This window comes from Cibotium barometz, chromosome 44, assembly GCF_041138505.1.
Source record: "Cibotium barometz isolate CiBa-2024 chromosome 44, ASM4113850v1, whole genome shotgun sequence".
In the NCBI taxonomy this organism is placed as follows: domain Eukaryota; kingdom Viridiplantae; phylum Streptophyta; class Polypodiopsida; order Cyatheales; family Cibotiaceae; genus Cibotium; species Cibotium barometz.
In genome coordinates, this window is record NC_141089.1 from 38,850,619 (window position 1) to 38,877,108 (window position 26,490).

Sequence of the window (26,490 nt, forward strand, 5' to 3'; positions counted from 1 at the left end):
ACAAGAGCAATGGGTGAGTAGCTATCGCATAAAGCAAGGCACTCAGTGGACATCCCTGTCTCATGGATCATCCAAGTTTCCATGGAGCAGAGAGTTCATTTCCAATAATACATTGGGCTGTCCCTTCGTTATACAACCAGTATATGATGTTCCTCAATTTTGGAGCAAAACCCATTTTGTCCATCCTTTGAGCTATCAATTGCCATTGAAATGTGTCAAATGCCTTTTCAATATCTATTTGCATTATGAGCATGTCCTCATTCATGTATTTTGCATATTCAATGCCTATGTAGGTGTTTACAATGTTATCATGCTGTATACTGCTAAAAGGTGTGTTTTATCAAGCTTTTCAAGCTCAAAAAGGCGACAACCTAAGATGTTTCATGTGAGCTCCTCTTGTATGGCAATGCTCAAGCTAGGGACCAAGAACTCCATTAGCATGACCGCTTCACCATAGGTTAAACTAAAGGGGGTGGCATTGGTTGCTACCTTGTAGGAAGTTCTATAAGCCCAAAGTGTTGCCAAAAAATTTTGTTCCCAATTGTTGTGGCTGGCCTCCACAGTTTTGGTTGAAAGAGCACACAAAACTTTGTTCGTGCTGCTTTCTGCTTGGCCATTCACTTGTGGGAAATAGGGGGAGATTTTCTGTGAGTGACTTAGGCACAAAACCATATTGAGTAGGGTGCAGCCCATCATGACGGACATCTTTCAATCCTACTGACCAACATTTTAGCAACTAACTTGTAAACAACAGGCATAAGGGTGATAGGTCTTCAATCTGTCAGTTTATCAGATAGCTGTTTTTGAGGGAGCAAACACACGACCCTTGCTTCCAAGAAGCTGGCAGCACACTAGAGTGCCAACAAATATTAATCATATAGAGCACTTCATTTTTTAGCGAATCCCAATACTCAAGAAAGAACTCTACTGTCAAGCCATCCCAGCCAAGAGATTTTCATTTTCGTAAACCATGCAGGGCATCATGCAACTTTTCCTTTACCAAAGACACTTCCATTTCCAATGCTTTCTAAGGTGTAACAATTTGCTCAACCTATTCCAAAAGAATGTGATGCGCATGCAGGGTTTGCTGTGATGGCTGTGTAGGGGCAGCAAAAAGGGTAGTGAAATAGTTTATTACTTCTGTCCCTAGCTGATGTTTATTTTGAGTCCACTGCGCAACCTTTACCCTCCAGAGATTTTTGTCTTTCCCTAATTTGCCATTTTTGAAGTTTCATAGCATCATTGCATTTCAAGCAATTTTGAGCCTGTAGAAGGGATCTTGCTCTTGAGCGTCCAGCCTCATATACTGACTATGCTGTGTCAGTAATTGTATTGTTGATTTTGCAATCAATACATTTTGCCTTTCCATGTCCACGATTTCCCATATTTTTAAATAGCATCCTGGAGTGTAATTGCAAATCTGCAGTACGCTAGATCTACATCTATTTGCATGTGAAGCTTTATGGGCTGAATTGCAGTGTCCACCAAAGCTTTGAATTGCTTATGTGTCGGGTAGCTATTATTAACTATAAGCAATTTCTTGAGAGGGAAAGGTACATCATGCACAGGGGAAATGATCTGAAGTTTGCATAGAGAAGTCTATGGACATAGTGCAAGTAAAACTGGTCTGCATTTAGCATATACATCGATCCAATGTTGCCCAATAGTCATTGGCTGCATTGTGATGTAAGGTATATTCCTTTTGGGTAGGCATTAGATGCTTCCATAAGTCACATGCTTTCGTGCTTCGAAGTACATTTTGCCATGTCCTTTTCTTAGAACCAATCATGTGTGATATGTGAGAGAGATTATCTTCATAGTCTGGTGAATTATTGAAGTCACCGCATAAAAAGGCATTTCTCACCCATGGATAAGCTTGGAGTTGTTGCTACATTTGAGCTCGAATTGCAGATGTTTGCGAAGCATATACAGTTGCAAACTCAAATATCTCACCATTCACCATACATTGAATGATCATCCATCTGCCTTGAGGATCATTATAGGCCATATGAGATTCTAGGTCATGCCTAACCAAAATGGTAGGACCAGAAAAGGCTTGATCACCAGCAGAAATGATACGAAAGCCTGCAAAGCTACCCTCCCTCCAAACAAAAGAATGCTGTTTGTGTTCTTCCTCTCGCACCCCCCCCCCCCCCCACACACACACACTTTTTTTTTTGTGTGTGTGTGAAAACCATTCTTCTATTAACAATGACTTATGTACAATACATGAGATGGACTCAAGATAGTCCATCTTCAAAGAACTTTAGAACTAGTGGAAAAACACCTCAAACTGGCTAAAAGCAGTGCCCTCCAATTGGAAGCAGTCATGTTGGGATTGTCACAAATTCATCTTAAAGTAAGCATATGCCTCTAGAGGCAACTGTCCAAACATAGCATTGTTTCTCATCTTGCATATTGTCCATGAGCCCAATATCTAGTCCATAGAAAGAAAACATTAAAATTAAGAGGGTTGGGAACACCAGTCCCAAATATCCAGAAATGCTTTCCATATTGCCTGCTTGGAAAGCAACCTGAGATATCATCGGGAAGAAACTCCCTTGTCTCCAAACAATGCCATAGCAGATGTGGTACAGTCATTTGCAGCAGGTGGCTCCAGCTATCCCTCTTTTAGTAAGCATCGCTGCAACAGGGAGGACACCCACTAAACAGTGACAAAGAAACAATATAGGAATATACATACAAGAAAATCGTGGTTTGATTTGATTTACAAGCATGTTGTTGCTTATTGAGTAGACATTCTGCCATGTCTAACAGCCCATAGTTTTTTTCTCAATAAGTATGCTAAAAGTCACCAGTGTGTTGCAGAATTTTCAATATGCCATATTTCTCTTTTCCTGGTTTTTATGGGAACCTTAGAGAAGTTTTTGTTGGTTTGCAGCCGATGAAAAGGACCGGTTCTTGAACCTGTTTGTTGAGTGTCTCATGGTTGGACCTTTCACTCCAGGAAACAGTGCTTTTTTTCTCAGTACAGTTCAGACAGCTGTACGTGTTTGCGAGAACCTCTGTAAGAAATTGCCATCTAGCATGCATTTTTTTAAACCCATTGTAGCATCATATTTGAAGATGTTCCATTTTCTGTACCATTTGAAGTTTTTCAGATACACGTATGTGCGCATGTGTGTGTGTGTGCACGTATGCATGCATGCATGTATGTCTATGTGTATATATGTATGTGTGATGTGTGCATGCATGTATGCATGCATTTGAGAATAATCTTATGGGTATTCTTTTCAGTTTTGTTGCTGGACCATGTATCATCCCTCTCATCTGAAGCAGTGAGTGATGAAGACTTGCAACTGGTCAGGTAGTTCATTTGTGCATCCAGTGCGTTGTTTTAATTAACGAGTTGCTGTAGATTTTCTTGCTCCCCTCTTTCTTTTGTGGTGATAGAAGCACTGTAAACCGTTTTTTAACATGCTGTTTTATCTGTGTAATACATAAGCCTAGGCTTGCAATGTTTGCCCAAGTAGATTTTAGAGCATCATGAACACTACTAATCCAAAACAAGGTAATAAACGTAAGTGGATATACTAATATCAAGTTGTAATCTCTATGGTGCATCATCAATGTGAGCCTTGAAGTTTCCCAAAACATATTACTGTCAATTTGGGATTTTATACTTTTGGTTTTGGGGGGCAGGATATAGGTGTGCAAAGTGACAAAAGTGCATGGCTTAATGCGGCAGTTGTTGGGTCCTGGGTCCGCCCAAAGGTAGGAGGGAAGTGGTCTCTCTGAGCCATGGGAATGGCATATACCATACCTCCTTGTTGGGGTACTGTGCAATGTCTTAACGGAGGGACTCTTCCCGAATTGAGGAGGTAATGCTCACATTGCCTTAAAAAAGGGAATGGAAATAGTGGAGATAAATGAATTGTGGAGATAAACTGATAGCAGACAAGTGACCTGACCAAGTCATGCATGCCTGGCATCAAAAGGGAGCATCGTCTTCGTCTTCACACGTGTTTGATACAGAAGGTTAGGGACAATGTGGTTCTTCTGTGGAAGGGAGCAAAGGACTCAGGTTATAAGCGTGGAGGCAAAAAAATTACCTTTGGCATATCAGAGGAATCAGTTCAATTACACTGGCCATGATAATTCTGCCCAAGATTGGGTACTTCAGATGGAGAACTTAGCTCGGCTGGCCAACAGCAGAGAATGGCTTAGGTCTAGCACTAGGGATCCATATGAAGGAGCTCGTGTTGAAGTGCAGGTAAAGGTGTAAATTCTGAGTTTTGGCACTACCCTCTTATACGTTGAGTGTGCAGTTCCCCTCGGCCCCCCACCCCCCCCCCCCCCCCCCCCCCCCGCCGGCCCCCCCCCCTCCGCACGGGCATAGATCCTTATATTAGTTGGAAATAGGCGTCTACTAAAAGGAGACTACCCCTCAGAAGAGCTCGAAGCACCACAAGAAAAGAGGGGCTCCCTCCCTCGTTGCCCACTTTCAGAGGGAGTTGACATATTGTTGGAGGGGGGAGAGAGAGAGAAAGAAAGAAAGAAAGCTATATTATCGTCTACGGAAGACCCCAAGGGCCTATGAGACCAAAAGTACTACAATGGTACCATGGATATACTGAGCCATGGAAAACTGAAAGAAAAGTAAAATGAAAACATCCGATAGTACATGTGATCATCAGATGATCTTGTGTAGAGTGAGATATGCTGTGATCAGCTAATGACGATACCCGCCTCGGCCAGAACCGATCTGATGGTGGGAGTGAATGTCAGGCCTCTGTGATGGGATCGTGACATGTTGGCGGAGAGCCTTACGAATCCGTCTCTGTGTGGTGGAGGGTCCTGATGCTCTGGGTCGGGGATGTCTGGCTCGTAGAATGGATCGAGCTCTCTTACTAAGAACTCCTCTGGGGCGTGGAGCTGGAGCGTGAGTATGGGTGGTGGGCTCTGATGTCGTAGTAGAGGAACTGTTGTCGGCAGTGGATTCCAATGTGGATGTATGTACCACAAAGAAATCTGTGATGGCTCTCTGTGAGGTGTCCTGTTGGAGCCGAGTCTGTCTCTCAGCATGCTTCCTCAACACTACATCCCTATGTCATCTGAGCTCCATCAAGTACATGACCAAGCACCTCTGATCCTCAAACTGTATCACCTGTGTGAGTGGTCCGAATCCCTCTCGGAAGAGGCAGTGAAATCTCCCCGTATCTCATAGTAAGCTGGGCAACTGAGCATATAGTGGGCCTCATTTTTAGTGCTCCTCTGATGCATACTGTGCATGACCTCTCCTCATGTGGGATATCCTCAGCTCTACCAGTCTCTACTCTGAGGTGGTGGGAGGATACCTTGAGCTGGCCGATTGTGAACGCATGGCATGTCACATGTGTATCTGTATGTATCCCGGGATCTCGTAATGGATGAAATAAGAAAAAGCAACAGTAAACTAAAACTGAAAACTGAAAGCTAAGATCTCAGACTCTGAGATTATACAAGATGAAAAATCTAGATCCTACTATGTTAGGTATAGGGTACAATAAGTGATGGGATATGGGAGAGCTGAACAAAAACAGTCAATCAACCTTGTATGCAAGGCAAGGGCCCTTCTAGGGTGTCCATCATGGGTGATATGAGAAGGCTAGAGATGTTGATAGTCTGCTGTGAGGATGAGGCTGCCTGATGGTGGGCCAGGATCTCCTGAATCCGGGGCTGATGAGCTGGAGGTGGTCGACAGGATGAGGACTCTCTGGAGTGTGCGTGCAAGATCTGATGTGACTTCCATGGGCCTGCCTGCGACAGGGCACCGTGGTATAGGCTCCCGAATCCACTGTGATGGGCTCCAGTGCCTCCCTATCCATCCCTCTAGGCTGGAAAAACTGGTGATGGTAAGCTGGGAGGAGGGCTGTTGGGAGCTGCAAGAAACTCTACCTAGATGATCTGATGGGGAACATATGGCTTGCTATGTAGCATCCGTGATGGCATCATAATCTAAGGACGCTCTATGCGCTGCCAATCTGCCAGAGAGAAAGCTGGTGCCCAGAAGGGAGCTGCATACATAAGTGTTGGGGTGACTAGGGTGTCAAAATGCCAACCCTTCGGCCTCCGCTCCTGAAAATGCACCTGGAAACACTGCCTCTCCAATAAGGCCAGAGGTGCATATCCTGTAGTGAGTCTATCCTCTGCTGCTTGTCCAATAGAGAAAGCGTGGACTAGTGAAGGTAGCTCCGAGTAGACATGATTGCACCATCTCAACCATGCTACCCATGTAATTGATCTTTCTACGGCCTGCAACTGGGTAGCAGGTGTGGAATACCATGACCTTTGTTTTCCCAAGGTTGACTGATAGCCCCCTTTGTGTGCAAAAATCCTGTAAAGTATCCATATGCTTCTGTAGCCGCGTAGAATGTGGAATGAGTACAATATCATCAGCGTATGAAAGGATGGAAACAAGAATAGCTCCTAGAAAATCTGCTCCGCCTTCGGTTCTATCAATGAAGTCTGAGATCTCGTCTATGTAAAGTCTAAAGAGGGTCAGAGATAGTGGGCATCTTTCACTCTGATGGTGCTAGAGACCTCCTCAAATAGTTCTCCCGGGCACCTCACCCTGCCAATAATTGCCCAGATCATGGTAGACGGGACTCCCAGATGCTGTAAGCAGTGTAGGAGACGGGCTTGAGGCACTCTATCAAAAGCTTTGTGGAAGTCCACAAAGCGGCAATGTAGTTAGTGGTCATCTGCCTTGGCCTGCTCAATGATAGCCCGAAGCATGAATATGTGATCCGGCATTGAGAAGTTCCTCCTGAATCCTGCCTACCTTGGTGCCCTGTACGTAGTCACATGAAAATGCGTTTCGTCCCTTCGAAATGGGAAACCTCCTAGCCGAAACAATGTTTTGCCCAAAAGTCATTTTTAGGGTTTTTTTTAAAAGGTTTTTTTTTCCCCAGGCCCTAGGTTTGAAGCTTGCATACACATACATATATATACATCAATGTAGATATACATACATATGTTTGAAATTGAAATCAAACAATGACTAATTTCACTTGATATTATCCCGAATTTCTCATTTAGCTTTTCAATTTGAAGTAATTGCACACCCAATTGCTGAAATGTGCCGTGGCCCGGTCTAGAGTCATGCCAGAGTGGGCTCTGGCGGGGGGGTCAGGCACTCAAGAATGTGGCTCGATGAGGCTATGGGTATGTTATCCATAACTGGTGGGCATCATCTCGTGGTCGGAAGAACTCAGTGAAGGTCGCCTGGGGCTGGGGTGGGTGTCTCCCATGGGGTCTCGACTCCCTAATCCGTGAGTCTCTGTGGCGGTGAAGCTCTATTAGGAAGAGGCCCAGGCATCGCTGATTTGGGTAATCCATGATCCTAGATAAGGGTCCAAACCCCTCTCTGAAGAGACAGTGGAACCTCCCTCAAATCTCATAATATACGGTGCATCTGCATATGAAGTGCTCCTCTGACTTGACTTCTTGCTGGCACATGGGCCTTTGAGACCAAAGCGATACAATAATGTCCATGGCATATCTCATCATGGAATGGAAAATATAACAGAAACAAAACATAAACATAGCTCTCTCATTGGGGAGAGAAAGAAAGAAAGAAAGATATGTTAAGCATCTACTTAAGACCCAATGGGCCTATGAGACCAAAGTGATACAATAATGTCCATGGCATATCTCATCATGGAAAGAAAGAAAGTTGTATTAACGTGTTCAAAAGGCCAAAATGACCCATGAGACCAAAAGGTTACGTCATATCCATGAGGTACATCATCTTGGGTACAAAATAGTAATAAAGAAAGATAACAAAAATCTAGAACTATAAAATCTGATCTAGGTACATGAGCACAGAGCTCTCATATCACCCTAATACATCCCTCATGGGCCACTGTGACATGGTGCTCAAGGTGGAAAAACTTAGCTGGCGTGAGAAGTTCCTGCGATGGTGGGAGATGATGGCATGGATCCTCTTGTGGTGGCGTGGCCATGGGTGAGGGCTATGGGGTCTAGGGGCGTCGAGCTCTACATAACTCAGAGGCTCAGTTGAGTGTCACACCTCTCGGCTGAGCTCATGCACTAGCTTGTGGTCCGGGTATGATGGGTGGATCGGCTGTCGGAGTGCTGGTATGGAAGAAGTTAGTGAGAGCTCTTTGTGCTGATCCTCGAGCATGTACAGCTGATCTGGATCTCACTAAGGACTCCCTGTGTCTACAGAGCTCAAGAAGAAAAAGTCCCAAGCATGTTTGATCCGGGAAGTCCATGATCCTGGAAAGTGGTCCGAACCTAGCTCGGAAGAGGCAGTGGAACCTCCCCCAAATCTCATAGTATATAGGGCATCGGCATATGCAATGATCCTCTGTCGTCTCGGGCTTTGTGTGACAGAGCTGGCATATCCTGTCCTCTAGTGCGGCCACCCTGGGCCCATATCTGGCAATCTCCACTCTTAGCTAGTGGGACGAGGTGCGGATTTGGCCGATCGCACATCTCACCCCAAAAGATAGGTGTGTGTCGATGTAGCATGGGCGGATGATGAAACCATCCTCTCTTAGGCATAGGAGGTGATCTCTGTAGAAGGCCATCTTCGTCCCCAGTGGACGACTAGGTGAACTCCATGTCCTCTGAGTATCCAGTCTGACAATGTCCTTTCTGATAACCCTGTTCCGCTCTGTGCGGTTGAGAGCAAATAACGGGGCCTCTATGATGTACTAGAATAGGGGGAGTGTCTCGATCTGCATACCGTGCATGCCAAACCAAGTGCCTACCTGTGCATACTAGCACTCTGTAACCCCCTCAAGTGTCAGCTGTGTCGAGGACTCCAGGACAACCGGGGTATCTATCTAGTGGAAGCTCCCATAGCGTGTGCCGTCTGGAATGGAGCCTCTGTCACTATCTGTGCAGCCCCCAACCCTGCCCACACAATCTCATGTGACGCTGATGGCTTACTCCTAATCATGCGTGAGATCATCACCACTAGGGGCCTCTCCATCGGCTTCCACCCATCATATACCTCCTTTGTATCTGTCTCGGCCGTCTCTCTCCTCTGTCTCCTCCTGTGGTGTAAGCTAGGACCCACCAGATGAGGTTACCTTACAATAGTGTAGGTGTAACTAGAGTAGCAGATAGCCAAAGCTTCGTCCTCGGCTCTTGAAACTGTATCTGTGAGCATTGCCTCTCTAGCGAGCCAAGGGCTGCATATCCCCTCATCAATTTGGCTTCAGCTGCCTTCCGCATCGAGAATTGAGGTCCAGCAAAAGTGATCCCAAGGTATATACATATGAGGTAACATACTCCATAGGGTCTCCACTGTATGTAAATTGTACTGCAGATCTGTTTATTCACTGTGAGGAGGTGTTAAAGATGATGACCTTGGTCTTTCCAAGGTTGACAGTGAGGCCCCGGTCCTCGCAGAAGGCTCGTAATGCATCCAAATGCCTCTGCAGCCCCTATGGTGAATCATAAATAAGAACAATATCATCTGCATACATGAGGATCGATATTAGGGCTCCTGCTAAATGTGCACTTGGTCCTCCCTGTCTGTCTATGTTATCCGAGATCTCGTCAATGTATAGACCAAATAGAGTAGGAGACAAGGGGCAGCCCTGCTTCACCCCGATAGTGCTGCATATGATCTCTAAGTCACCTCCTGGAGCTTGTACTCTGCCTTTGATTGACTCATAGAGTGTAATGATCCCCCAAAGCATCTCTGCTGGCCTCCCATATCCTGTAGTCTCCTCATCAGTTTGGCCCGTGGGACGGTATAAAAAGCTTTGCGGAAATTCACAAAGCAGCAGTATATCCGATGCCCATGAGCTCTCCCCTCCTCAATGATCCCCCATAGTGTAAATATATGATGTAGTGTGGAGTGCCCTCTCCGGAAGCCTGCCTGCCCCAGTGCTCTGCGTCTCTGCTCCTCGGACCATCTACTAAGCTCATGCTCCAAAATCGAACCATAAATCTTGGCCAAGGTGTGACCAATCATGATAGTCCTGTAGTTGTTGGGGTCCATGGGGTCACCTGCTTTCAAGATAGGTACAATAGTATTCGATGACCAGCTGGCAGGGAAGCCCTCACATAAAGCCCTGTTAAACATGTGAACTAGTAAAGGGGCTAGCGTGTCCCTAGCATGGGAGAAATGCTCGGTGAGGATTCCATCATGATCCTGTGCTCTCCTAGTCTGCATCTTGTCAATAGCATCTCTCACCATGCTCAGGTGAAAGAAGGAAGAATATGGGGTACGATGTTCGAGTGGATGGGGGAGAGGTGGGTGCTCAGGGGCATGGTAGAGAGGTGGCATAGGTGTGCTAGGTGCCGGGTGAAGTAATTGGAGTCGGCAGGCAATGATCCTGGAAGATCCTCCAGGTCTCCTTACAGTCCCTTCCAAGAAATAGCTTGGTATAGCTCCTGCTCAAGCCTGGCTAGGTGGGCTCTCTTCTTTCTCTGTGTGAGACGTCGAAAGATCACTCACGCCTACTGGTGAGTGGTGGATCCTAGCACCATCTCCCGATGTAGACGGGCTCGGGTATCATGACACTCCTCGTTGTGCTAGCTTTTATGTGGGATAGTCCCTCTTGGTGATGTAGGGGTGGCTCTGGAGTGCGGGAAGGCGGCTGCAGCGGACATATGGAGGGGGGCTGAGAGGTGTGTGGTAAGCTCATCTAGTGGGATGTGGTGGTTGAGGTCGGAGAGCATGCAGTAGACGTGATCAAAATAGATGGAAGAGGTCTCTCTAGTGAAGTGGTATCTCGGACGGTGATGGGGCAAAGTAGGTGGTTGGATGGTGTATCGGCACGTGAAGGAGAAGGCCAGGTATGCATGGTCGCCTGCAACACCAATGTAGCGAGGCGAGATGGTAAACTCTGGAATGAGTGGGATGAGAGAGAGGGATCCCATTAGATAGTCCACTGTACTTGCTCCATGAAGGGGTTGGATCTAGGCCATCTGGCCAGGTCATTATAAATGGCTAGCCTATAAGCCCTGTTGAGGGCTAAGAGATACTCTTCATAGTCTGTGCGGGCTGCTGTATCCTGTGATGCCCACTCCAGATCCGTACCCACCGTGCCAATCTCCTGGTACATGGGATCATCTGTCTGAAAGAAGGGTACTTGTGCACCTGCGGTGCAGGAATTGAAGTCTCCAGCCAGGAGGATGTCCCCTAGATTGGAAAACTTCATAATGTCATCATAAAGGGGCCGGTACGGGGACTCTCCATGGGTGGCATATTTAGAAGTAGCACATTGCAAGGTAGATGTCTTGGGCCCTCTTTGTCTGGATCCTCACCCACAAAAACTGTGCAACCTCATCCCGCCCGACCACCTGTATCACATGTTGAAGCTCATTCCTGTATAATAAAGCCACACCTCCCGACCCCTGGGTACCCCCTGTTGCGCGTGGGTATGGGTGGTGAACAAATTCCCATCTGTATCCTCTCACCTCTAGAAGGCGACTTCCTTGGCACTGATGTCTCTGTGTGTATAAGACCAAGTCTCTCCCTCTAAATGTCTCCTCAAATAGACCTGCATTTGTTCTCAAGGCGCCATTGCAGTTCCAAACCGCAATCTCTAGCTTGGTCTCATAGGTCTCGCATTGTCATTGGGCATGTCGCTCGGTGATGACCACCCTCCCGTCTGTGTACACTGCCCATTTCCCTGCCTTCCATGCATCCAAGATGCATGGCATGCACTCCCTCCTGTGTGCCACCTGTGCTAGTGTGAGATCGTCTTCGAGGTAAGTCTTTTCTCCTTTTAGTGCCCGGATTTTGGTAAGGAATGCTTGCCTTGCCTCCAACCCCACAAACTTGAGGATGAGTGCGCGTTCCTTGGTGGTGTCTTTGCCCACCCTCCATGCCTCGACGAAGGCCAGATTCGCCTATGAGACAAATCTGTATACAACAAGTCCATGTCATGAGTAGCATGCTATAGATGTACAATCATGATAGGTGGTATACTCTACTAATTCCACCTAGTGGAGATGGTGGGGTGTAGTACCATCATACATGGGGCATGGGACGAGGAGGATCACATCTATTGTGCCCTAGTGTAGCCTTTGGACTCTCTCCTCCATAGCTTTGCGGTATGTGCCTGGATTTGGGCAGACTGGGCCTAATGGAGTAGTGGTGGTCTGCGCTCGGGTAGTCGTGGTTGCCTGGCAGCTCTGATCTTCGAGGCTCTCTCCGAGGCTCTCTGTAGTTTGAGCCCTCGTATGATATAGGGGGAGGGGGATGTGGCTCGCTGATAGGCCTGACGAAGCTAGTGATCTGTGGTTGGGATCTCTGGCTCTACACATGTAGAAGCCTCTCTCTATGTCGGTGTAGCTGAAGGAGGAAAGGCGTAAGCATCTCTAATTAGGATACTCCCTCACCTGGCTAAGTGGACCAAACCCTCTCTGAGCAACCAGTGGTATCTTCCTTTGATCTCATAATATACAGGGCATCTGCATATGTAATGCTCCTCTGTCTATACCTCTCTGTGGCATAATCTGCATACTGTCCTCTCTAGGGGTCTGTGCTGCTCTCCTTGCCTCAATCTCCAGAGTGTGAGAGGAAACTCTGATCTGACCAATAGTCACCCTCATAGTGTGAGACATGTGTACATCCATATAGCTTGGGCGTCTGACAAATCCATCTTGTGTGAATCTAAGGAAATGATCTCTGTAGTACTGCATCTTGGTGGAAAGGGGACCCGACCAAGTCTTCCCTGTGCGCACCTGGATAAAAGCCTGTCTCAGAACTCTATTTCTCTCCTCTCGGGAGAGTGTAAAGTGTTGGGAGTCATCATCATATTGGAAGGGCGGTAATCTATCCATGTCAAGCCCATGTGCTGAGAACCACTCATCTACTGCAGCATACCATGATGGGTGATGGCCCTCGGTGGTAATACTATGTGAGGACTCCATGGCCAAGCAGGGTAGTCTCTCTGGACCCATCTCCGGTCCGTCTTATGTAGGCTATGGTCTGAAATGGAGCCTCTACCATCATGGGGGGCATTGCAAGCTCTGCTTTGATGATCTCATGTGGTACTGATGGTTTGCTACGAATCATCCTAGAGATCATGAGGATCTGCCGTCTATCCATCTGACGCCAATCATATGTGGAGAGTTTAGGGGCCCATACCGGTGCTGCATACAGCATAGCTGTGGTGACTAAGGTGTCAAATAGCCATCCTTTGGTGCGAGGCTCCTGGAAGTGAGGCTGATGACACCCTTGCTCCATCAATGCAAGGGCAGCATAACCTCTGGTGAGTCTGTCCTATGATGCCTGTCTCATGGAGAAACGGCTCCCATTACTAGTGAAGGTAATACCCAAGTATACATTTGATTCTGTCACCTCTACCTGGATGCCTCTTTATGTGATCATTGTATCTTTCATAACCCATCTGGAAGTGTGAAAGATCGTAACCTTGGTTTTCCCAAGGTTCACTGAAAGGCCTCTCTGTGTACAAAAATCATCTAAGGTGTCCATGTGGCACTGCAGTCCCTCCTGCGAGTCAGATATCAGAATGATGTCATCTGCATAGAGTAATAAAGTGACCAAAACCCCTGAGAGTGATGCACCACTCCCTCCTCCTCTGTCTATGAAGTCCGTTACCTCATCTATGTACACAGGCCAAAGAGTGTCGGGGAGAGTGGGCAGCCCTGCTTCACCCCCATAGTGCTATGTATCTCCTCTAACAAACCACCTCAGCATCTGGCTCGTCCCGTCACCCTCTCATATAAAGCAATGATCCCCTAGATCATATCTGAAGGCACCCCAAGAGTCTGCAATCTCTGTAGGAGCCGGTCCCGTGGCACTGTGTTGAATGCTTAGCAGAAATCCACAAAGCAGCAATAGAGTCTCTGCTCTCGTGACTTGGAAGACATGATCCAGTGTGCAAAAGTTACTATGGAACCCAGCCTATCCAGTGGCTAGAGAGCTGAGCGCTGTCTCAAGTACTGATCCATATATCTTGGCCATAATATGGCCAACCATGATAGTCGTGTAGTTCTCGGCATCCATTGGGTCACCTGATTTGTGAATGGGGTAATGATATTCATCCTCCATGTGTGTGGGAAGCCCTCTACAAGTGCCCTGTTGAAGAGATGTGCAAGGAAAGGAGCTATGGTGGTAGAGGCATAAGAGAAGTGATCACCTCGTATCCCTGTATGATCTGTAGATCTCCCATGATGTAGCCTCTTAAGAGCTTTCTCTACCATACTCTAAGTGAAAAAAGTAGAGGTGGTGGGTCGAGGATCGGGTGGAGAGGGTAACGGGGGCTGATCTGGTACATGGTAGAAGGATTTTGTATAATCATGCCAAGTGGTCGGATCAGTGATGGGTGTGGGTGATCGTGGCTCATGAAACCGCCTCCAAGCCTCTTTCGAGTTAATGCTCAAGAATAGTTGGAAGAATTCCCAATATTGTTTGATTTCGTGTTTCCTCCTCTTCGGACGACGAGTTAGAGCTCGGTTTAATCTTTGAGCTTCACGCTCAGAGATCTCCCCTAGTTCTTTCTGTCGTTTGAGGCGAGCACGAGTCTCACGACACTCGTCGTTGTACCAACCATTCTGGGGCATCATCCCTACTTTAGCTTTAGAGGGGGTATGGGTGGTATGAGGGAAGCTGGCAATGGCAGAGGAGTGGAGTAGATCAGTCAATTGTGATGTATCTCCAGAGGTGCCGCGGGATCCATTCCAAGTAGACCATGGTAAAGGGTATCCTGATATATGTGATCACAGTCATGAGTGAAGTGGACAGTGGTGTAGGTGGGTGCTGAGGCGGGGGGAGGGGGCGTGGCTATCATGGTGAAAGATAAGTATGTGTGATCAGCTCCGATGGGTATGGGGGCTACTGAGAAATCATGTATGAGCTGAGCTGTCGCCCGGGAGCCTAAGATGTAATCCATTGTGCTACTTCCACCTCCATGTGGAAACCATGTAAGTCCTCCTGACTGTGGCCATCTCTCCATCCCGTTATAGATGAGGAGACGGTGGTGTGATCCTAGCTCTAGAAGCTCCTGTCCATAGTATTTGACTGGCTTAGTATCTGCAGACACCCTCCGTGATCCAGAGTCCTTGTCCTCTAGAGTAGGTAGCTGTATGGGATCTCCCTCGAAATCATATGCAGTGCACTGTCTGCACCTCATCCTGGCATTGAAGTCTCCCACTAGTAAGACCTCTCCCTCTCGAAATCATATGCAGTGCACTGTCTGCACCTCATCCTGGCATTGAAGTCTCCCACTAGGAAGACCTCTCCCACTAGTAATCTCATCTGAGAGCGTACTGTATGGTGATGTAGCTCCTCCGGTCTCCTCCACCTCCTCTATCTCCTCTTCATCCTCTTATCTCCTCTGTTTTGTGGCATAATGGGAGGTGTCTGGTGGAAAGTAACACAACAATGTACATAGTCCTGGCTTCTGTCAGCTGAAATCTCACCCACATAAAACGGGCCTTAGGGTCTCTGCTGATAATGCTAATCCTTGATTGAAGCTCTGTTCTGAATAGAATGGTCACTCCTCCTGATCCTCTAGCTGTACCTGCACTCTGTGTGCTCCCTTTGAAAGCTGATTCCCACTGGAATCCTGTTAGATGTGGCAGACCTCTTTGAGGGCTTTGGTGTGTGTTTGTAAAGAAAATAATGTTCCGGATCGTGATCACATCATCCATGCGGCCTGGGTCGACCATAGTGCTCCATTGCAGTTCCAGACTGCAAACTGTATCCGTGTCGCATAGAGAGAAAGAAAGAAAGTTATATTAACGTCTACGGAAGACCCCAAGGGCCTATGAGACCAAAAGTAATACAACGGTACCATGGATATACTAGGCCATGGAAAACTGAGAGAAAAAGTAAAATGAGAACATTTGACAGTACATGTTATCAACAGATGATCCTTTGTATTTTTTTTTTTCCGGAAAAACGATCCTTCTATTAGTTAATGAGAAAACGCCATAAGGCTACAAAGCTCACCTCGCAAGGAGGGATAAAAAACACAGTGAACACCTGAGCTCCACCCCCGTGGCTGGCCGCTCTCTGGGGGGGGCTACCTAGTAGTACATGTGGGAGGTGAGAAAAGCCAAACTGGAGGCCTGTAGTGCCAAGTGACATCCTCGCCCCTCGCGGTGAGGAAAGGGCTAGGCTGCCAAGTGCGGAGGAAAGCCTTGCGGCGCCCTCTCATGCGATCCGAGTCGCCCTGGAGTTTCCCCCAATGTCCTCTCAAGGTGTGAATGATGTCCACCCAGAGGGCTTGTATGACCTCCGCCGGTGGAGTCGCCTGGCGGTCAATGGCCTCCCTGCATCGGGCTCTCCATATGTGCCAAGCCGTCATGCTGCTGATCATCTCCCATCTGTGCCCGACCCCCTCCTGAGGGGCTGCCGAAGAGAAGTCTGGCGTCGGAACCACCGCCATCGCCCTGTCAGAGACCTGGATGGTCGCACTGCCAGGGACGTCCTCATATCCAAGGGCCGGGCCGCTGTCCGTGGCCCAAGCCACCGCACCCCACGTCACCAGCATCTCACCTGGTGAGCCTGCAAAAACCATCCTGAGAGCGCGCTGCCAGACCTGTTGTGCCTGTGGGCAATCCCATAAGGAGTGCCGCTGCGACTCCTGTGCATGGCCGCACCGAGGGCAGGACGCTGGGTGACTGCCAAAAGCTAGCCAAGCCCCCACAGCCAGTCCTCTATGCGCTGTGAGCTAGAGAAACAGCGTCACCTTCCGGGGCCGGAAGTTGGCCCAAAGGCCCTGCCAGAAGTCCCTAAGAAAGGCAGGGGAGAGCCCCTGTCGCCGCCAATGCTCGGCCGCCGCCGGGGTGCTCGCTATCCTGTGTCTCTGAATCCGCCGCCCCAGCCTCGCTGTGTACTGAAAAAAGGGGACGCCTGGGCTGGTAGGGGCCAAGTAGGGATCTCGCCAAAACCACTCACCTGGATCCCACTGAAGGCGAATAAGAGGCCTGCTGTCCCAAGCCCATAATCTCCAAGAACAGTCCTCCCCTATTGAGGCCGGTGAGGGGTCTACATGCCACTGTCTCTGATGAAAGCCGACCACCCGCACCCTCTGAAGAATACATCCCTGGAGCCCATCCAAATCCAGTCGTGTCCTCTGAAGCTGGCCACCCTCTCCCACCTCGAAAGTGAGTGGGGCGACTCTCTCCGCTGTGCCGCAGACCGCTAGAAGGATCTCATGCCGAGTAAAGACACCCATCCACTGTGGAGGTGGAGGGTCCTGTACTGGGGTCCGCCACTCCCGGGGGATGGCCGCCTCAATGTCCTGTCTCATCAACTCTCTGCCCCTCATCCCACTGAGTCTCCTCTCCTGAGCCTCTAGAGGCAGCTGCAGAAAACCTACCCAGTCGTCTAGGGACTGGGCTGGGCCAGAGCTCAGCGGGCCCCACGACACGTGAGACCGCGATCCAACCATATGGCCACTGGGGAGTCGAATCAAGGGGTTCCAGATCAAAGGCTGCCTCAGGCGCTCCTCATCGGTGCCCGGGGGAGTCTGGAAGAGTGACGGCCTCAGATGCGCCCAGGCCCTCAGAAGGCTAGCTGCAAAACGCTCCTCGAAGCCAAGGCCCACTCCTCTGGATCGCTGCTCTGTAAAGATCCACCTGATGCTGGGGGTCCAGGGGCCGCTAAGAGAAAGGGTGCGGCTGAGCATCCTGGAGACAAGAAACTCCTTCCACGGCTCAGCGCCTGGCAGGAGGCCACGAACTACCAACTTGCCAAGCAATGCTCGGCTTTGGCAAATAGGATCAACAATGCCCAGGCCGCCTCTCTCCCTCGGCTGAGTGATCACCGCCCATGCCACCTTGGCCTTGGCGGGCCGCCCGTCGCCACCGGACCAAAGAAAGTTCCTGATGAGCCTCTGCACCTGGCCAATGCACGCCCGAGAGAAGGCCCAGCAAGAAGTGATGTACCACATAGTAGCAAGCAGAACCTGGTTGGCCACAACTACTCGGCCAGCCAGAGATAAACGAGCGGTACTCCAATACAGAAGCTTCTTCCGAATGCTCAGAAGAAGGGGGGCTATCTGCTGCTCCGGAGATATGTCAATGCCCACATAGCATCCCAAATATCGCACTGTAGTGCCGGGGGGCAGCCACTGAAAACCATCAACTGGCCTCCAAGTCGGGGGGGGCATAGAGCTGACCCACAACCCACACGACTTGTGCCAGTTGATCAAAGCGCCCGAAGCTCAGCAAAACCTGTCCATGGCTAAGGCGAAGCGGCGGAGGTTCTCCTCACCTCCCTGAAGATAGACAGCAGTGTCATCCGCAAACTCCGAGTCTAGGAGCTCCTCCGAGGTGCGGATGGGAAGCTGGAGGCCCCGCAAACCTGTATCCTGTGCCGTCAAAAAAGTGCTCATAGCCTCCGCCACAAAAAGAAAAAGAAAGGGCGCCAAGGGGCACCCCTGCCTCACCGAGCGCGAGAGCTGGAACCTCTCTCCGCGCACGCCGTGTATCAGCACCTGGCTGTGAGCCGATGTGTAGAGTGCAGAGACCCCACGGATCCACTGAGGGGGGAAGCCCATCCTCTCCATAGTGCCTTCCAAGAAGGCCCGGTCCACCCGATCATATGCCTTCTCGAAGTCGAGGAGGAGCACTGCCAGATCCTGCTGTCGAAATCTAGCCAGAGCCGTAGCCTCCCAGAAAGAGAAAATGTTATCCAGAATGCTCCTATCCTGGATGAAGCCTGTCTGCGTGGAGTGGATGATGTCCGGAAGGTGAGGCTGAAGCCGCCTGCTGATCGCCTTAGCTAGGACCTTGTAGGCCGTGCCTAGCAAGGTGATCGGTCTCCACTGTCTAATCTCCAGTCTGTCTCCTCCCTCTTTGGGGATCAAGTGGATCAACCCCTCTGCCATGCTGTCCGGCATGACTCCTGACTCCATAATCTCTTGGAATGCCAATCTGAAGCCCCTATGTAAGAGGCCCCAGTACCTCTGGAAGAAAGCCACCGAAAGACTGTCCTCTCCTGGGCATTTGCCCCGAGGTAATGCCTGAAGAGCCTCCTCCAGTTCCGTATCCGAGAAGGGGGAGAGAAGGGAGTGCTGCAAATGGGCCGGCACAACCGGTCTCGTGAAGCTCCAGACTGCCTCCCGAGCCTCTCTCACCCTGTCATCAGCTGGCTCAGCAGAGAGAAGATCCCTGTAAAAATCTGTGGCTATAGCCCGAACCCTGGGGGGATCCACCACAACCTGGCCATCGGCCTCCCGAAGACGCCTGAGACCCTCTCGTCTGAAGCGAGGCCCCGTCGCCTCAAAGAAATCTCGAGTCACTCTGTCTCCAGCCTGTGTCCAAAAAGAAGCCCGAGCATGGAATCGGAACTCCACCCTCCTCTCCTCGATGGATCTGATCTCAGTGCGAGCTGACTCCATCTGCTCTGAGATCCAAGGGCTCGTAGGATCCCTCTCCTGGAGTCTCTGGAGGGACGCTAGACTCCTCCGTAGGCTCCTCTCCTGCTCTCTGAAGGCCTCCAGCCGGTCCAAGGCAGCCTGTCTGAGCATCTGGCTGATCTCCTGCAAGCCACTGGCAAGATGGCTGGCTGCCGATCCTCTCCTGAACTGCAGCTCCTGCCAGACCTACTCAACTCTGATCGCAATCTCGGGCTCCTCTATGAGACAATCTGGAATCCGGACGCTCTGGCCCTGCTCTCCTCTCGTGGGGTCCTCGATCTGGAGAAGCACTGGAAAGTGGTCTGAAAACGAGGAGCCTGCAAGTATGCCCACAGTGCCACCTCTATCACAGGCCCACTCATCAATGTAAAACCTGTCGATGCGGGAAAGGTTAACTCCTGTGGCCCGTCTATCCGAGCGCGAGAAAGATAGACTCCCCTGCAACCTGCCAAACTCCGGGAGAGTCCACGGATCCTGGCCTCTCACCTGTAGCACTAGTTCCTCCCAGGCAGCGAGCTCCGGCCCATGAATGGTCTCCTGGCTGCCCCCCATCCTGTCCTCTGCATCCTCCAGCATGTTGCAATCCCCTCCGAGGCACCAGTGGTCTGCCAAGGGGAGGGACTGCCTAATGGTGCTCCAGAACTCGGCTCTCCCGGTCGCCCCATTAGGGGCGTAGAAGTTGAGGAAGCCAATGCGGTCTTCCCCAACCCGAAGGATGATCCACTGCGCACGACCCTGGACCAGAATGCCAGAGTCCACAACCTCGGATAGAAGCTGCTCGCTGACTGAGATGCATACTCCACCCTGGTTCCCCTGGGAGCCATATGCCGGTGACCAAAAAGTGTGACTCCTGCCTGGCAAGATCTTCCCGCAGGTGCGGGTACGCCCGGCAGAAAGGTGGTGCTCCTGGATGAAAAGGATATCTATGGGTCCTCCAACGAGAGCCCTCTGGATCTCCTGGCGAAGTCTGCCCCGACCAATGTAGCAGCGTTGTCCACCGAGACCCTGGATGTTCCATGAGAGGATCCTCATGGATGAGCTATGGCAAGTGAAGCAGCCTCCACTGGCTCACCCCTCTCAGCCGGCCCGGATGATCTGCCCTCCACTCTGTGAGTCTTGGGCGCCGGCTTGGAGGGAGAATAATCACTGTCTGTCCGGGTGCGGAGTCTCTCCAAAAAGAGGGTGACCTGTCTCTGTGTCCAGCCCCACTCCGCCTTCGCCCTGTCCAGGGCATAGGCGTGAGACCAATCCTCTGCATATATGTATCTAAAGGTAGGCTGCACCCTCGGGGCGGCATGGAGGAGAATCAGAAGCACCGCCTCAACTGAGGTGTGGACCGGATCCGCCCGCCAGTCTCCTATACCAAACAAGCTCATGCGGGCTGAGTGTAATCGGGTCTGCAATAGGTCCGTGAGCCCCAAGTCACTGAAGTGGTGAGAAAACTCCAGTATCTGATCACGCAAAACTTCCTCTACAGAGTTGCAATCCCATGCTGTGTCTGGGGCAACACTGAGAGCAAAGAAGAAAGCCACCATGCTGCTCACCACTGAGGGAGAACGAGAGGGATGGCACACCACGCAAACTCGCAAGGGCGCGACCAGTGTCTCGAACGGGCCAGCATCCAGCTGGAGGCACCTGAAAAAACCGTAATCCACTGGTAGCCCCATCACTCGCGGGGGCCCCCCAGGGGAGGCTGGAGAGAACTCTGTGGCGGGCGAAGCAAGGATCGCCATCTCCACCGGCCCGGAGTGGCGGTGGAACAGCCGCTGGACTAAGCTCTGGCCTACCCAGCTGCGCTGCCCCGGGGCAGTGGGTGGTCTGGTGAAGTATCCTGGAGAGGCCGAGGGAGGGATGGGGGCTCGCGGCGAGGAGGGGGGAGAGCGAGGAGAGGATGGAGAGGCATCTGCCAGAGGATAGGTGTCAGGGGGGGCCGCCGGGGGAGGCGGGAGGGGGGGGGTTGGGGGGGGAGAGGGGGGGGGTGGAAGGAGTGCTCTCCGGGTGAGGGGAAGGGGAGCCGAGGGTCGAAGAGTGCGGCCCGGGATCCTTAGGAATCTGCTCCAAGGAGGGGGCGGGGCCCCCCGCGGGAGGAGGCGGGAGCGGGGTCTCCACGTGGGAGGCTCCACCAGCGGCCTCAACGGGCACTGAGTCTGAATCCTCGTCCATCGAGGTGGGACCTGCTGGCCGCCTATCCCTGACTGGAGCATAAGTGCGGGTAGGTGCCTGTACGCCAACCGGAGTCGCCTGTCCGCCAACCTGTCCACCAGCCTGTGCTGCCTACTGGCGTCTGCGACGGTCCCTGCGGGCCGGGCGTTTCCGCCGGCGAACCTCCTGCCATCCGCCAGCCTCCTGGGTCTGCGCGGCATCCTCCGCCGGGGCCTGCTCGTCAGATGATGGCGCCTGCTGTGGCGAGCCAGGGATGTCCGGTCTCTGAGGTGGATGGCCACCCCTCGGGTCTCCTGCAGGGGGTCCAGAGGCGGCATAGCGTGAAGGATGAACCCCCTTGCGGGGACAGGCGCGTGCGAGATGGCCCATCTCCAGACATGTGTAACACTGGCCGGGGAGGCCCGAATACTCCACGCGCTGTATCAAATGTCCTCCAGAAAGACAAGGGAGAAGGATCGTCTTCGGGAGGGACTCCGGTGACGGAACCACAACTCGAATGGCCGGGAGTCCTGCTGCCCGAGCAATCACTGAAGCCGCTGTCTGAGGCGTCTCCACCACCTGCCCGAACGCCTTGCCAATGGATGACAAGAGGGGCAAGTACTCCCTACGGAGTCCAGGAAAGCAGATAGTGACGGGGAAACCTGTCGCGCCTGCTAGCGGGTCAGAGGCGGGGTCGACACCATGAGTCCATCGCGCCAGGAACGCCCGGGATGAGCGGAGGGCAATGGGGCTCCGAGCCAGCACCATCTGAGCTGCCTGTGGGGACTCGAAATCCATCTGGTAGTAGCCACGTCCCAAAAAATCTACGCTGACAATCTTGGCGGGCACGCCAACAAGGCTGCCTTGCAGAAGGTCGCGAAGCTCTCTCCGCATCGGACGGCTACCCACTATCTTGCAGACCAAGGAGGAGGCCTCAAGAGCGGAAACTGTGGAAACAAACAACTGAAGATCTATCGTAAGTCTTTTGCACCACTGGAATTGAACCAGAAAACCTTGCGCTCGCTGAAGCTCCCGTCGCCCCTGCCAGTGGTTCTGCATCGCGCTTGTCGCCCCCTCCTTCCTGCTCGCCCTCCCGCCTGCCCTTTGTTCCTTCCCCCCCTCCGCCTCCATTGCCCGCCGCGGGGTTTCTTTAGCCCCCCTCGCCTGCTTCCGCTGTTGCGCCCCCCCCCCCCCCCCCCCCCGTTTTTTTTTCAGCTCCGCCTCGCTTCCTCTCCTCGTGCATCCCCCTTGTCTTCGTGCCCCCACTCTGCTGCGCCTCTTCCTCCCCCATCCGCTCGCTTCCTCCATTTCCCAGTTGCGCGCAGCTCCCGCCGTCCCCTTTGTTGGGGTTTTTTTTTTTTCGCTTTTTATCATTCGCCTTCTCCTTCTTGCTTCCGCCCCCCCCTCCTTCTTTTTTCTTTTTTATCATTCGCCTTCTCCTTCTTGCTTCCGCCCCTCCCTTGGGGTTTTGTTTCGTTTTTTCGCTCAGTATCCCGTCTCTCTGTGTGCAGTTCGTTTCCAGCAGGTTTCCGCCTTCGCCTCGCCTTCGCCGCAGCTTCAGACTCTGATGGAGGCTCCTCCCGCCCCGCCTCAGAGGGACTCATCCGCAGCCCCCTCGCCTGCCCCCGAGGTCACCCCCATCAGGCTTTCTCTTTCGCCGGAAGAGGAAGCGAGCCTCACCGCAGAGGTGGAACGCCTCCAGGCTCATTCCACCATCTGCCGTATAGTCGGCACTCGCCCCAGCAGAGGGGAGATCAGGGATCTTCTTCAGGCCCGCCTTCTTGCAGATGTGGGCAAGATCCTGGATGTACAGCTTCTGGGCCGGGGACATTATCAGATCGAGTTCGAGGCCGCCCAGAGCGTTGCCAAGGTCCTTGCCATGAGTCCCCTTGACATCAGGGGTGCTCGGGCTTTCTTCAGACCTTGGCAGCATGGATTTGACCCAGCAGCCGCGGAGCAGGGAGAGCGCCTCTTCCATGTTACAGTTTGTTTCCCTGGTCTCCGCCGGGAGTATCTTCCGCTCCTCTCCAGGCTCAGAGCATTGGTGGGCTCGGTACTAGAGACGGGCCCCTCAGCTGCTTCAGTGGTGGCCAGAGCAGCGGGGCTACCTTCGGTCAGAGTGTTGGTGTCTGACATCTCCTCCCTTCCTAAGGTCATTCAGCTACCTAGGATAGGGGGGGGGGTGGATAGATCAGAGAGTGGAGTTCTCAGGGCTCCCGAACCAGTGCTTCATTTGCAGGCAGGTCGGTCATCTGGCCAAGGCCTGCCCTCGCAGGAGACCTCGACCCGCACCACAACAGCAGGCTACTGATGGCCCGCCCACAGATTCGGCTCGGCAGGCTGCCTCCGGGACACCTGCTCAGGCCACAGAGACCTCGGAGTGGCAGCCTGGACAGGGGCGCCGCCGAGGGAGATAGCCACAGCAGCACGCCCAGAGAGCGCTGCAGCAGCAGCCACAGTCTCAGCCTCACTGGGTTCCCGTGAGGAACAGCTTCGCTCCCCTTCAGGAGGAGACCCCTGCAGCGACTGAGGACCAGGAGATGCCAGCTCCCCCTTCTTCACCCCCCCCTCCCCCGTCCCCTTCCTCCGCCTCGCTTCCACCATCGCCTCCTCCCGCCTCCGCTCCGGCTTCGGCAGCGGCTCCCTCTCCACCTCCCTCGCCTCCCCCTCCTCCCCCTCCGCCCGCCTCACCTTCTCGGGAGGCCCTGGCAGTTCCCTGGCGCTCACCTGCAGTCCGGAGAGCGCTGAGCACTGACCTCGCTCGAGCATCACAGAGGAGACCTATGCCGATTAGGGCCTCACGGATTTCATCTATCCGCAGTCGGCTGAGTCGCCTTGGTATTAGACAGCGCTCGGAGGCTTTTGATTATACTTTCACACGGCTTTTTGGAGCAGAGGGCCCCCATGAGCCAGCACCCATTCGCGTTCATGTAGTGATACCTCCGGCCCACGGGGAGGAGGCACTAGACTCAGCGGTGGCCTTCTCGTTCCCTCTTTGTGGACCTTGTGACCGGGAGTGGACTCTAGAGCTCGCTCTCAGCACTTTGAAGACTCAGGCAGTTGAGTTTTCGCACCACATGAGCGATCTGGAGGTGACAGATGTGATAGGCCTACTTTGGGAGTTGGCTCATTTTTTCTTGGATCCCGGGAGTGTGGATACCTCAGGGATTCGTCATTTGGTCGTGCGCATAGTGGCAGACTTGGCACGCGACCCTGGATATGTTAGTATACACGAGGTTGCTCTGTCAGAGCAGGAGGCAGTCGCCATGGGCCACAGCCACTGGCGCCTGATCCGGGATTCTTGCAGTACACCGGGTGGGCAGATTCGCAGCCGTTCGGATGGGGACTACTCTCCATCCAAGCCGCTTGCGAAGGCCCGCCGTACGGCTGAGACAGCATCCACCTCAGCAGGGCATCCATGAGGATCATCTCATGGAATGTACAGGGCCTTGGCGGAGCACACTTTATACGCTATCGAGGCTGCTTGAGGCAGGAGCTTCAGAGATGCCTGGTTGGTGGCAGCATTGATATTTTGATGATGCAGGAGCACCACTTGGGTGAGAGCAGGATCCGGAGATATGGTTTGGTGATGCCTGGTAGATGGGACACTTTTTGGTCTGTAGGGTTTGGTCCTTTGGGTGGACAGGGAGGAGTATGCATGGTTATTGCAGATGTATGGCGGCAGGCCATTGTGGATCGAGGGATCATTGTGCCTGGTAGAGCACAATATGTCATTCTGAGGATGCATGATGAGCTATTGGGTGTGCTCAACATCTATGCGCCCAATCATGCTAGTGCCAGAGCAGAGTTCTGGACTCAGGTTACAGATGCATTGCCAGAGGCCGCACATTGGTGTGTTGGGGGAGACTTCAACATGCTTGAGGACCCGGCAGATAGGGTGGGAGGCAGTCATGTTACAGTGCACGGCACGGAGCTTGCAGCTTGGGACATGTCACTGAGGATCACTGATGCATGGCAGCATGGGGCTTTCTCCCGGTCTCACGACAGTCTTAGTTTCTCTCGGTCGGATCGCCGACAGGGAGGGACTAATCTATCACAGATTGATCGCTTTTATGTGGGCGAGTGGTTAGGGGAGCGAGTGGGCTCCGTCGGCATTCTCGCTGGCACCTCATTTTCAGATCATGCACCAGTTATATTGGCATTGGAGGAGGGGACCCGGGAGCCTAGCTTGCAGTTGAGGATCCCAGAGAGGGTACTTACAGATCCCAGTCTCGCTGAGGACATTGAGAGGATCTGGCATGATAGTCAGTGCTCTGACCAGGATGCAGCGGGCCAGTGTGCCCAGGGACTCATTGATCTTAGCTCTTTTCTACACGCTGCAGCTTTGACACGACTGGGAGAGATTCGCGAGCGGGAGCAACGGCTGAGACGCAGCCTTGCTTCGCTACAGCGCCTTCAGGAGCAGCAGCCTGCATGTGAGTGGGTGGCGTCCCAGCTGAGCCAGGCACGCCAGGAGGTTAGAGAGGTAGAGGAGCAGAGACATGAGTTTTACTATCGTCGTCAGGCCTCTCAGTGGACGCAGCTTGGTGATAGAGTGACTGGAGAGTTTTTTGAGATCACTGGACCCCGTCATGCGCGAGCAGGAGTCCGCCAGCTGGGTAGACCGGATGGATCGGTAGCTACTGAGCTCGGGGAGATCAGAGCCATTGCTACTGCATTTTATAGTGACCTGCTTTCAGCGGAGCCAGCCACTGAGGATCGAGATGTTTGCAGACAGACTGTGTGGGCCCATGTGCAGAGGAGGGTCACAGACCATATGCGTACAGTTTTAGGTGCGCCTCTGTCAGAGATTGAGCTTGCCGAGGCCTTGAGGGTCCTGCCGCGACATAGTTGCCCAGGGGAGGACGGACTGACGCCGGCCTTTTTTATGCGCTATTGGGACCTTTTGGGGCCAGGCCTCCGCAGGGGCTTTCAGCATGTTTTGGACACTGGGGTGATGCCGCAGAGCTTTTCAGAGGGCTTGATCTATCTTATCCCCAAGGGGGAGGGAGTA

The 26,490-nt window shown here is 52.1% G+C and overlaps 1 protein-coding gene across 4 annotated transcripts in view; it reads left to right on the forward strand.

The window, feature by feature from the left end:
* Positions 1-26,490, forward strand: part of LOC147613264 (uncharacterized) — a 229,187-nt gene that overhangs the window by 119,690 nt on the left and 83,007 nt on the right. For all 4 annotated transcript variants that reach the window (XM_086782544.1, XM_086782543.1, XM_086782546.1 and 1 more), the window contains 2 exons: positions 2,903-3,028; positions 3,259-3,328. In XM_086782544.1, the coding sequence (XP_086638670.1) occupies positions 2,903-3,028; positions 3,259-3,328 (196 nt within the window). The remainder of the gene's footprint in view (positions 1-2,902; positions 3,029-3,258; positions 3,329-26,490) is intronic.